General features: G+C 38.4%; 1 protein-coding gene across 1 annotated transcript; it reads left to right on the forward strand.

Annotated features, from left to right (window-relative positions):
- Window positions 1-5594: 5594 nt before the first annotated feature.
- LOC131648589 (uncharacterized) lies at window positions 5595-7334 on the forward strand. Its single transcript, XM_058918335.1, has one exon. It carries the CDS (start codon window positions 5595-5597, stop codon window positions 7332-7334), a length of 1740 nt encoding a protein of 579 aa, XP_058774318.1.
- Window positions 7335-13886: the final 6552 nt, after the last annotated feature.

Here is a 13886-nt window from a genome sequence, read left to right on the forward strand (position 1 = left end):
GTATTTAGAGGACATCTTGATATTTCTAAAAAGTCCTATAACACCGATCAAAATTGAGAAAGTTACGAAGGGTGCAAATTGGGCTATTTTTGAGAAAATGCTTGAAACCTTAATTGGCAAAATTCACACTTTTAAGTATTGGGCCTTAGTATTTGCATTGCCCACGTGATTTTGAGCCCAAAGTAAGTCCATTGGTCAAAAAATATTATTTTTATGATATTATTTTAGTTATATTTGATTTTAATCATTTGAATTCAAATAAAATCAAATAAAATCATGAAATAATTATATGATTGGTGTTCCAAATTTTCACTTGATTTAATCAGATCCAAACTTAATCCAATGGCCTAGAAATAATGGAAAAGGGCATGGAAATAGAATTGAATCAAAAAAGAAAGTTTTGAAGAAAAATTCAGATCAAATATTTTCTCAATCAAAGCAAATAATTCTTTCCAAACTTGTTGCCCTAATCTCATGCTCCATATATTCTCAACTCATTCAAACCAAGGGAACACGAACAATGGCCTCCAAAAAGCTCTCTCAAAATCTCACAAAAAGATCCAAGCTAGGGCACGTGAAAAAGGATTGTTACTACTAGTTTTTGAAGCTTCTGAGTCATCCATCATCTTCCTAAGGTAATACATGAAGGTATGAACCCTTAAACCGATGATTGGACGCACAAATCGCGAATCACCATTGTTGGGGGTCAAGGTCGTGAAGCTCCAGAAACCCTATCTACAGGCCGTTTCAGCCAAAACCAATACCACCATTGGATTCGTGACATGTTGTTTAGTACATCTGGGCACCCATGCTGTTTGGCTAACATCGTTTTATTGAGTTTTTAATTTTTGCAGAATAGGCAGAAAAATTCGCAGGTAATTCCATGGCTAAATCCGCAGCAGAATTTGCAAGGTTGGAGGTAGGATATGATGTGGAACGCTGACCTTTTGACCACGCGTGCCAAATTTTGATTCGCTGGTCAACACTTCAACTTTATCCCTCCTCTTCTCATTGGCCCAAGCAGCGCCCCTGGGCCCCACGCTGACGAAAATTGAATGGACAAGGGTTGGTACTTCCCTTTGACTCATGCGCATGGTAGGTCTCATTCCCTGGCCGTCAGATCGCTCTAGCAATTGATCCAATGCGCCTGAAGCTGCGTTCCACCATGGAACTTCATAGACCATCCACACCAGATCCAGCGCTTATGTTTTTAATTTTTTTATATTTCCTTATATTGTTTTTTTTTTTTGTTATTTCTTTATACTAACCCGTAACTATTTTTTTTATAAAAAAAAATCAACTAATAACCACAAATTAACCACTAACTTAGGATTAGACAATTTTTTTTATTTGTTAGCATACTCATTAAATTAATAATTTAATTCATTAAATCATAAAAACACCAAAAAATTGATTTCTTTTCTAATTAATTAGTAAAATTAGGTTTTAGTTTTAATTTGATGTGATCTAATTCAATTTATTTTTTATTTTTTATTTTTTAGTTTTATTAATTTAGTCTTTAGATTAATTTGGTATTTAGGATTCACTTAATTAGTTTTAGGTTTGATAACCATAATTAATTAGATATTAGGTTTTAGTTAAAATTTTAATTAGATTTAAAATTGGTACATAATTAGGATTTAATTAATTAGTGATTAAAATAAAAATAGGTTTTAATTAATTCTAACTCCGATTTTATTTCTCAAAAGCCCATTTTATTTTCTCCCAATTTCTCTTCTCCCCTCAAACTCCGATGAATGCCGCATGTTTTTTTTTGCTTTTGTTTAATTATTTATTTAAATTGTTTATTTAAATATTAGTAATCGATGTATAGGTCGCATGGTATTTTTTTGTAATAGCGTAGATTTATTTCCTCGCACATTTACTTTCCGTATATTATAACTGCTATTATTATCTGTTTAGATGTATGGTTTAGGATTGTATGATAAAGGTAAAATCAATCATTAGCCCGCTAATTGCAAGATTAAGATATTTGAATCTAACACACTCATTTTACTGTTCACACATTCACCTTTAGGGTTTCCCCTTTTCGTTGCCTTTCGAATAATGGTCAAGTCCCTCGAATGTAGGGATACCTTAGCCTGCTGCCTACGATTCTAAATCATCATAGTCCCTTCGGAATAAAGATCATAGTCCCTTCGAGTTGCCTACGATGGAATGATCTTGTCCCTCGATGTTGCCTACGATAAATGATGATGGTCCCTTCGGATTTGCTAAGGTATCCTTACTGGTTTCCTTTATAACTGTTCACATCTTATAGGACTTCCTACCCTCTTTATGGTATGGATAGTCCCTATGACGATGCGATGACCCTTCGATGACCCGTACATCCAATGTATAGGACTACTTACCCTTATATGGTATGGATAGTACTATCGCTCAAGAAAAGTCTTTAGAATAGGAAAGACCTTACGATCTTAGGGTAAGTAACTCTTAAGTGCTTGCTCACAACAAATCAAATGCTTTTCACGCCCCGTTTTCTAACGTTGTCTTTTGAGACATTCTCAAAATCAAATTGTTTTTCTAAACACACACTACACTTTCAAACAAATCAAACAAATCACAGTGAGCTAAGCAATTAAGAGCCCATGGATACAAAGGGTGCTTACACCCTCCCTTTGTATAACCTACCCCCGAACTCAATCTCTTTTCAAAGAAGGTCTTTCCTGTTCTTTTATACCTTTCCTAATTGGATAAAATAAAAGTCGGTGGCGACTCTTGCTCACCGCAACATTTGTTTGCGAAATGAAATAAAAAGTCAGTTCTCCCACCGTATTACACATGGAAAACCCTTTGCATTTCCAACCTTCTGAGTGAAAGCATGCTTATCTTTAGCTTCAAGACGCCTAATCTCCTAAAGAATCACATTTTCGTCTGCACCACCTCTAATGCCCAAATCTACAACCTTCTTCCAAATTTTCGAAGCCGCTCCATCTTCATTCTTGTCTCGAGAAATAGAATTATCAAATTGACACCATCCACCGGTGGCCAGTGTTCCCTTAAGCAATGAGAGAGAGACCGAATTTGACTTGGACCTAGAAGAATTACGAACTAAAGGAGCATACTAAGAAGGATTAAATAATGTTGCGGACCTAGGCTTCGACTGTGACTCCACTGGTGGTGCTGGAACTCCCATTGACTCAGCAAATCTGAAAAGGGATTAGAGTTACACCGAGGCTGGGCCACAATTCCAGGAGAAATAGAAGCCCCATCATGTACAATATTGAGACCCGTTCCAGATCTTGAACCCCGACCCAACAACCCATCATGAAGTCCTCGTTCTAATTGGGTTGGGCTAACATGAGTTTGCTGGCTAAATGAAACAGGCCCAACAACAAGGGGCCCATTAATCGTTAGTATATCTTTTGCATCTGCCTTTTGTTTCAAGGAATCCCGTGTTGACAAGACATCTACACCTACATCCTCCAAAAGTCTGCACTCCTCAAACCTAGAAGCAAAATCACCTTCATGGGAAAAGGTCAACCCCTTCTTTGCCGCTTCAACTTTCAATACATATGCTTTTTCCACTCTATGAACTAGGGCAACTCCTACTTCTCCTTCTTCAAGAACCTCCTGCTGCTCTGGTACCTTCTTTTCATCATCACACCAAAAGTTCCCGTCGGCCTCAAACTCCATCTTAACCTTATTCCTAGTGGAGTCATCGGCGCATAGAAACTCCCTCACCGAAGCTAGAATGGAAGAGAAAACATGCGGTAACCATGCCTGACATGGAATACCAAAGCATTTAACCCACACAATCCTACAATCGTCCACATCAGAGAGAGACCAAGGCCGAATCACCTTAAACCAACGCTTAATCCATTCCCCATCTTCAGCTAGCAAGGTTGAGATTGCACCATCAACCCTATCCTCTAATAGACAAAGATTGGCACCCAGCGGAGTAATACGGATAGAGAAAGAATTCTCGCTATTAAAGATTTCTTGAAGATCATAGGTTGTTCTCTAAGTGTTAAATTATGATATAAAACTAGTTTTATACATAGAATTGTAATTGCTAAATTGCAATTGAATCTCACAATCAATCACACTTAGATTACATTGACTTGTTAACCATTGTATGCCAAGTGTTTGCTTATTTTCCTGTGCAACCAATTGTGTGCATAACAAGTGTTCGATAAATTGCCTCAGCAAACTTATGGAACACATTCTCATTGGAAGTAGGTTATTAAGTGTATTCATTCAAACAAATAAGTTTTTGAAAAACGTAATTGATTCTCTCTTTTTCAAACTCTTTAGCGTATCAAATTACTTCGTGGTTATTGCATATCCGATTCTACCAATAACGGTTCAGAATAGACGAAAGTCTATTCCGGAACTTGTTTCATCATTCATTGTTTGTGTCTCTTGTTGCTGGATTTGTATTCTGTGTTGTTTGTTAGAACCTGTTTCTTGGCTTTATGTCTTGTGATAACAAACACTCAATCAAAAATTGGAATCAAACTCATAAGAGGAAATTTGTTTGAAAACTTTCTGCCTTACTCCTAATTTGTTTGGGCTGAGCTCATGCGCTACATTATAATTTTAAATTTAATAGCTTTTGAAAATCTCTAATTCGAAAGGCATTATCAATATAAACTAATTAATATGTCACTCACTCATAATTTGCTACATAATTAAAAACTTCAACTTTAGTCATAATACATAGATAATTTGAGCATAATAAAAATCACTACGAAGAATCTATTCCATGGTAAATAACTTCGACATGTGTCGACGCTCTCTTGAAACGGATTAATTCTATCATCATCATCATCTCCGGTTTGGCATTTAGAATAGGCTTCACAATCATCTTCGCTAACAAAGGAGAATATAGAAGTAAAAATTTGATAAAATCTAATTCAAATTTGGCACCAGAGATATCCTCTATGCTAACATATCGCAATCCGAGGGAAACGTCTGGCTCTGAAAAGATATCTTCCATGCAGTATGAAGCCGGTGTTACAATTACAGTCTTCTTCTCTGTCGCCTACATGCAATTGTTACAAATTCATAGATCAAAGGGAAGATATATATATAGAGAGAGCATATTAAAACTAACACAAATTGCAAGTGCAACAACAATTCAGAAAGAAAGGTAAAGTCAAGAAAAACTAAATGAGAACTCACAAACATATCGAACTTTTGAATATTGGGCGAGCTTTTGAGCAAGCAAAGAACAACCAAAATTGAGGAAAATAATGTTAATGAGGAAGAGAATGCTGACATGGCAAAGAAAAATGAAGTGAGGCGCAGTAATAGAATAAAAGGAAAGCATCCAAGATGGACCCAGTTTGTTAGTGAGTGAGAGACTATTAGTAGTGGGTAGCTCATATTGTGTGGTGTGAATTATCTGAGATCTTTCTCTCTCTCTCTCTCTCATCTCTCTCTGATTCACCACACCCTTTTATGGGACTGTATTCCTTCTATTATTCCTTTGTACGCTCATATTTTCCTTCCTGATAAACTTATGCAAGTTGAATCTGATTTCTTCTATAATTAATATTCATCCTCTTTTTATCTTGCTACTGTTACATTTCTTTATCAGTCATTACATTGGTGCTTTCATCCCATCCATGGCCGACAACACCAGAATGAAGGAGCTTGCAGCGGAGGTTAAACGGCAAGGCGAAGTTCTGGAGAAGAACGAACAGGCAAATGCAGCTCGTTTTGCGAGAATGGAGACGATGCAGTTGTCATCGGAGTCACGCTTTGTGGAGTTGTCGAAATCGATGGAAATGATGTTGAAACAGATGCAAGCTCTCAATGTCACCCATGGAAGCACGAACTCAGCGTCTCAGACATCAACCATATCTCACTCATCATCGTCGGGACCTCCATTTCATGTTCGCAACATTAAGCTGGAATTTCCAAGGTTTAATGGTAAGAATGTACTCGATTGGATTTTCAAGGCTGAACAATTTTTTGGTTATTATCATACTCCAGATCCGGAAAGATTGATTATCGCTTCTGTTCACCTAGAACAAGAAGTTGTTCCGTGGTTCCAAATGGTTACTAGATCTCAGCCATTTCAATCATGGCATGATTTTACACGAGCTCTTGAGCTGGATTTTGGTCCCTCAATTTATGATTGCCCAAGAGCATCTCTATTTAAACTGCAACAAACAAAATCTGTTAATGATTATTACCTTGAATTCACTTCCTTGTCCAATCGTGTTTATGGATTAAGTAATGATGCATTAATTGATTGTTTTGTGAGTGGCTTGAAAGAGGAAATTCGTAGAGATGTTATGTTGCATTGTCCTATTTCAATTGTGAAGGCTGTGTCTATTGCCAAGTTATTTGAGAAAAAATTGACTGCTCAGAAATCTGTGTCTGCTCCACAGAAATCAGTTTATCACCAAAATAGAACTCACTTCAATCCAACCAGAAATGACCAAACACAAACTACCGAAAAAGCCCCCAACCCACCCTTACTTCCCACACCACCTACTAGACCTATGAGCCAATTCCAAAAGAACCCCGCAATCAAAAGGATTTCTCCAGCAAAGATGCAATTGAGAAGGGAGAAAGGCCTGTGTTACTTTTGCGATGACAAATTCTCTTTTTCACATAAGTGCCCAAACAAGCATTTGATGTTATTGGAGTTGAGTGATGATCCTGAAAATCTCAATTCACCTACCTCAGTAGACATAAATAATACAGCCGAGTCTGAAGAGATGACAGAGCACCACTTATCTTTTAATGCCTTCCATGGAGCTACAGGAATGGGTGTGATCCGCTTTAAGGGCTATATTGGTCCTATTTGTGTTTCGATTTTGGTTGATGGAGGAAGTTCAGATAGCTTTATTCAACCACGTATTGTTAAGTGCCTCAATTTAGATGTGGAACCAACTAACGGGTGCAAGGTTCTGGTTGGAAATGGACAAAACATGAAGACTGAAGGCGTGGTCAAGAAATTGTCTCTGAAGATACAGGGCATTGAGGTTACTGTGCCTGCTTATCTCTTGCCTGTCGCAGGGGCGGATGTCATTTTAGGCGCCCCATGGTTAGCTTCATTGGGACCTCATGTAGCTGACTATGCTACATCCATGTTAAAATTTTACCTAGATGGAAAGTTTGTCACATTGCAAGGTGAAGTTGGTAACAAGCCGGTGGTCGCACAGCTGAATCTTTTCAAAAGATTAAACCAAATGAATGCAATTAGTGAGTTGTTTAATATCCAAAATATTGATCATGTTGTTCTAGAGGATAATTGGAATGGTAGAACCGTTGATCTTGATCCGGAAATGAGTACACTGTTGCATACATACAGAGAGATATTTCAAATACCTAAAGGACTACCTCCCACGTGAGGATTGAGTCATGAGATAGTATTGAAAGAAGGAGCACAACCTGTGAAGGTGAGACCCTATAGATATCCACATAGTCAAAAACAACAAATTGAAAAGATGGTGCAGGACATGCTTGAAGACGGTATAATCCAACCAAGTCTCAGCCCTTTTCCATCCCCAATTATTTTAGTGAAGAAGAAAGATGGAACTTGGAGATGTTGTACGGATTATAGAGCTTTAAATGCTATAACGATCAAGGACAGTTTTCCCATGCCTACTGTGGATGAATTACTTGATGAGTTACATGGAGCAAATTTTTTTTCTAAACTCGATCTTCGTTCTGGTTATCACCAGATACTTCTCAATCAGGAGGACAGGCAGAAAACAGCTTTTAGAACTCACCAAGGTCATTATGAGTGGTTAGTGATGCCGTTCGGACTTACCAACGCACCCGCTACATTCCAACGACTTATGAATCAGTTATTCCAACCGTTGTTAAGGAAGTGTGTTCTAGTTTTCTTTGACGACATACTAGTTTATAGCCCTTCATGGCAATCACATTTACAACATGTAGAAACTGTGTTTCAGATATTAAGTCAGAATGTGTTGTACGCGAAACTTTCCAAATGTTCATTTGGGTTATCAGAAGTGGAGTATCTTGGTCACATAGTTTCTGGTGCTGGTGTATCAATGGATAGAACAAAAGTTCAAGAAGTGTTAGATTGGCATACTCCAACGAATTTGAAGCAATTAAGAGGATTTCTTGGGCTTAACGGATATTATATAAGATTTATTAAGTCCTATGCGATCATAGTCGGTCCTCTCACCAATCTTTTGAAGAAAGATGCTTTTAAGTGGGATGAAAATACTCAAACAGCTTTTGAGCAGTTAAAACGGGCTATCACTTCAGCACCTGTTTTAGTGTTACCAGATTTTTCACAAGTATTCATACTTGAGACAGATGCTTCTGGTACAGGTGTGGGAGCAGTGCTAAGTCAAGGAGGGCACCCCATAGCTTTCTTTTCTAATAAGATGGCTCCGAGAATGCAACTGCAATCTGCGTATACAAGAGAATTTTATGCTATTACAGCAGCTCTAGCTAAGTTTCGGCACTACCTACTTGGTCATAAATTTATTCTAAGAACAGACCAAAAGAGCTTGAAAAGTCTGCTAGATCAATCTCTCCAAACCCCTGAACAGCAAGCGTGGCTTCACAAATTCATTGGATTTGATTTCCAAATTGAATATAAGCCAGGGAAAGATAATTTAGCAGCTGACGCATTATCTAGAATGATGTCCTTATCTTTGTCATCACCGGAGTGTGAGTTTTTAGATGCGTTAAAGAAAGCAATTATGGAAGATGCGCATTTGAAATTAATAGTACAACAATGCCTTCATGATAATGTGAACCATGGCAATTATTCCGTAAAAGATGGCTTCTTGTATTGGAAACACTGGCTGGTAGTTCCTGCTGAGAGTTGTTTAATCCAAACCATTCTCAAGGAATACCATGACACACCTATCGGGGGACACGCAGGAGTGACCAGAACTCTTGCAAGGGTTGCGTCTCAGTTCTATTGGCCTAATATGCGACAACATGTGCAAAAATTCATTGAAGCTTGTCTCATCTGCCAACAAGCTAAGTCTGTCAACACTCCTTATGCTGGCCTGTTCCACCCGCTGCCGATTCCGGAACAGGTATGGGAGGATATCTCAATGGATTTTATTACTGGCTTACCTCCTTCTTCTGGTTTTACTGTTATCATGGTAGTGGTTGACCGACTAAGTAAGTATGCACATTTCATGCCTATGAAATCGGATTACTCTAGTAAGACAGTCGCAGAGACATTTATGCATCATGTTATTAAGCTACATGGAATGCCTAAGTCAATAGTTTCTGACAGAGATAAGATATTCACTAGTAAATTCTGGCAGCATCTATTCCAATTACAGGGAACAACATTAGCGATGAGCTCAGCTTATCACCCGCAAACGGATGGCCAATCTGAAGCTGTAAATAAATGCTTAGAAATGTATTTGAGGTGTTTTTCTTTCAAGAATCCAAAGGATTGGTCCAAAGCTCTCACTTGGGCAGAACTATGGTATAATACGGCGTGGCACTCAAGTTTGGGAATGTCTCCATTCAAAGCGCTATATGGGAGAGAACCTCCTATGCTAACCCGTTACAATGTTAGCAATGCTGATCCTATGGAGCTGCAACAACAGTTAATTGAACGCGATAGAATTCTACTGCAGTTGAAAGAGAATTTGGGGAGAGCTCAACAAGTGATGAAGAACAATGCTGATAAGAAGAGAAAAGATGTTTCTTTGGAGATTGGTGATCAAGTGTTAGTTAAATTGCAGCCTTATAGACAATCTTCGGTAGCGTTGAGAAAGAACAATAAGTTAGGGATGAGGTACTTCGGTCCATTCAATATCATTGACAAAATTGGTGCTGTAGCTTATAAGCTTCAATTGCCGGAGACAGCTCGTATACATCCGGTATTTCATGTATCCCAATTGAAAGTGTTCAAAGGACTCACTGCAGTGCCATACTTACCATTACCATTAACTACAGTGGAAGAAGGACCGGTGATTCAGCCAGCAGCGGTGTTGAATACGCGAAGAATTCTTAGAGGAGCACAAGTGGTGGAACAGGTGTTGGTAAAATGGAAGGATATGCCAAGTCATGAGGCAACTTGGGAAGACAAAGAGGAAATGTTGCAGACTTATCCAAACCTCAATCTTGAGGACAAGATTGTGCTTGATGGGGAGGGTAATGTTATGGGCGAGAAGGGTCCAATTGAGGAAAATAATGTTAATGAGGAAGGGAATGCTGACATGGCAAAGAAAAATGAAGTGAGGCGCAGTAATAGAATAAAAGGAAAGCATCCAAGGTGGACCCAGTTTGTTAGTGAGTGAGAGACTATTAGTAGTGGGTAGCTCATATTGTGTGGTGTGAATTATCTGAGATCTTTCTCTCTCTCTCTCTCTCTCTCTCTCTCTCTCTCTCTCTCTCTCTCTCATCTCTCTCTGATTCACCACACCCTTTTATGGGACTGTATTCCTTCTATTATTCCTTTGTACGCTCATATTTTCCTTCCTGATAAACTTATGCAAGTTGAATCTGATTTCTTCTATAATTAATATTCATCCTCTTTTTATCTTGCTACTGTTACATTTATTTATCAGTCATTATAGAGTTCACACCAAAGATATTTAAACCGGAGTTGGAGAGCTTGACCTTGTTGATTGGCCCAGAGTGAAGTAAAAGTACATGATCAACAATCCTCATAAACTTGCGTAGTTTAATTGAACTGACTTCCAGACCCAAAGTAGATACACATTGTTTATCGAAAAGAAGATATGGTTGTGTGGACCATTTCCTCCCCCATTTGCGGGATAAAACAATGGTTCTCCCTGCATCCTTAATTGGCAATTGTGAGAGAATATAGTCTATAAGTTGATCCGGCAAGCAACTAATTCTATCCGACTCTATGTCCGTCATTTTTTGGTCGGTAGCCTTCACTGGTTTTATGTACATACAAGAATCACAAAATAAATTAGGTTAGTGGATTTATGTAATATATGCATGCATGCAATAATCCAGATGAAACCTGATCTAAACCTATTGAAGATCAGATAAACAACTCATACATGAAATTGAATGAAATGCATATTATATTATGCAAGATTCAAGAAGTACATAATGTATGAAAGAGATTCAACGGCAAACAAAAAATTTATCAATTAAAGAAATGATGAATTGCATTGAATCTTGAGTTGGAAATGGAAGAACTCACCAAAGTAGAAGGGTTAGAGACTCACGACGTAAAAAAAAAATTGTCTGTATCCACATAACACTTTATGCTTTTTAGTAGTATGTGTTTTTTAATATTTATTTTGTATTTATTTATTTTTTTAAAGCAAGATATATTAAAAGAAACCAAAGATACACAAAGTTCAAGGACACACCACCCCAAGAAAATTACACTCCTATTGTAACCTAACTTAAGTACAACAACGGGTTATTGCTAAACTCAAAGAAATTACAATTGGCACGCGTAATTTTCCCGATAAACGACCACTTCCAAATTAGAGCTTTACAACTCCAAACAACATCTCTTGAATTCCAAGACGAGTTGTTGAAAACTATATCATTCCTCCGCAACCATATGCTCCAAAGAATAGCGATCCAAATGATTCCCTCCTTCCCTTTTTTAACCTTCTTCGCTCTAACATAATTGCTCCAACACCGAAAGTTCTCCTTTAAATCTTCAAAACAAATGTAAGACATTCCTATCCAATCGGCCATCTCCTTCCAAACAATTTCGACATAACGGCAATTGAAAAAAGAATGAAACAAAGTTTCGAGTGTTTCCTCACAAAGAACACACCTAACATCCGAAGCTAAAATAATACCTCTTTTCACAAGTAAATCTTTGGTTGGAATTTTGTTTAGGAAGCTACGCCAACCGAACGCTTTGACTTTAAGAGGAACCTCCGCCTTCCACACCTCTTTGAAAATGTAATCAAAACGGTTTGCCGGCCCGAAGGGAGAGTGCCTTCTGTTCAGCCAGTAGCAGCAGGAGGAAACCGAATAAACTCCATGCTGCTCGTGAGCCCAAGAAACCGAGTCCTGCCTGTCCGCACAAAGAGTTGCAGTCAATAACAATCTTTTCAACGATTCTGCCTGACTCATAATGAAAGGGACCGTTTGCATTTCAATGTTGCTTAAACCACCATGCTCCGCCACATGGCTATTAGAACTAGCTGCTATGGCAGCACTGTTGTAAGACAAGGAAGGTGCTGCAGCGAAAACTGAAAATGCAGCAGCTTGCTCCCTTCCTGGCTGAGAATTAAGAACAATGCCAAGGTCACTCCAATTCCAACAACCATCCTTCCGACCCCCCATAGCACCAATAGAGGCCTCTTTCAAGAGAGAGATGTTGAACAACTCCGGAAAAAGATCTTTTGGAATACCTTCTTTCAACCAAAGGGCATACCAAAAAGAAATAGAACAACCATTACCTACATGAAAAAAACAATTGTTAGTAAAAAACTCCGATGATGTTTTGTTCTCCAAGGATGAAATATTCCTCCACCACACCGAAGAAGACCGCTCGGAATACTTCATCATAGAACAAAAGGTGGCTCTTAGCTTCACATCCACATATCTCGCCTTCAATATCCGAAACCAAATAGAATTAGTCTCTCCAAAAATTCTCCAATTCCATCTTCAAAAGAAGGGCCTTGTTGAAGTCTTCTAAGTTTCTAAAACCAAGGCCACCCTTCTCCACCGGAAGGCACAAATCCTTCCAACTAACCCAATGCGTTTTCCTATTCCCCTCCGAACCTCCCCATAGGAAATTACTTTGCAATTTATTTAACTCCTCTATAACCTTCTTAGGAGCTTTATATAAAGAAAGAGTGAAAATCGCCATACTACTCAACACCGATTTTAGAAGAGTGATCCTTCCCCCAAAACTAAGCCACCGGCCTTTCCACGAATTCAACTTCCTCCTAACATGATCCATCAACGGTTTCCAAGAGGAAATCCTTCTCGGATTTATCCCGACCATAATACCTAGAAATTTGAATTCTTTATCTTCCGATCTACAAGAAAGGAAGTTAGTAGCAACTTCCAATACATGCGGATTGATATTAATACCTATCAACTTGCTTTTATGAAAATTGATTTTTAGACCCGACACCTTTTCGAAACCACTCAACACCGCTTTAATGGCCCATAGATGATTCCAACTCCCGTCTCCAATTAAAAGAGTATCATTCGCAAATTGGAGAATATCTATTTCGCATATCCCGTTCACATTAAAACCAACAAAGTCTCCATTTTCCACCGCCTTACCAACCAAAGCCCTTAGCCCTTCCGCTACTATAGCAAAAAGAAAAGGAGAAATAGGATCTCCTTGCCTTAGACCCCTCTCCACTACAAATTCTTTTGTAGGGCTACCGTTAACAAGAACCGACATCTTACTAGAAAAAATAATCAACTCCATCCAACGCATCCACAACTCTCCAAAACCCATCCTCCTCATCATGTACCTAAGGAAATTCCAACTCACATTATCATAAGCTTTTTTTGAAATCTACTTTAAAAAGAAGGAACTCCTTTCCCTCCTTGCTAGCATAGTCCACGATTTCATTAGCGACTACCACTCCATCAAGCATTTGTCTACCCGGCACAAAAGCACTTTGATTAATGGATATGATAGAAGAGAGGACTCTCTTAATCCGACTAGCCAAGAGCTTAGAGATCATCTTGTAAATGCTTCCCACCAAACAAATCGGGCGATAATCATCAAGATCTAACGGATTGTCTTTTTTAGGGACAAGGGTTAGAAAAGAAGAAATAATAGCCTTAGAAATAACGGTTCCAGAATAAAAAGCGTTAAAACAAGAGACCACATCTTCTTTAACAAAACTCCAACACTTCTTAAAGAAAAGGAGAGAAATACCATCCGGACCCATGCTTTTCGAACCATCACAACTCCACACCGCCTCTTTAATCTCCTCCTCCGAAAAAAGCACCTCTAGCGAATCTCTATCTTC

Source organism: Vicia villosa, linkage group LG2 (genome assembly GCF_029867415.1).
Source record: "Vicia villosa cultivar HV-30 ecotype Madison, WI linkage group LG2, Vvil1.0, whole genome shotgun sequence".
NCBI classification, from domain to species: Eukaryota; Viridiplantae; Streptophyta; class Magnoliopsida; order Fabales; family Fabaceae; genus Vicia; species Vicia villosa.

Coding starts and splice junctions, on each gene's coding strand:
- LOC131648589 (XM_058918335.1), top strand. CDS start 5,595: ATGGCCGACAACACCAGAATGAAGGAGCTTGCAGCGGAGGTTAAACGG.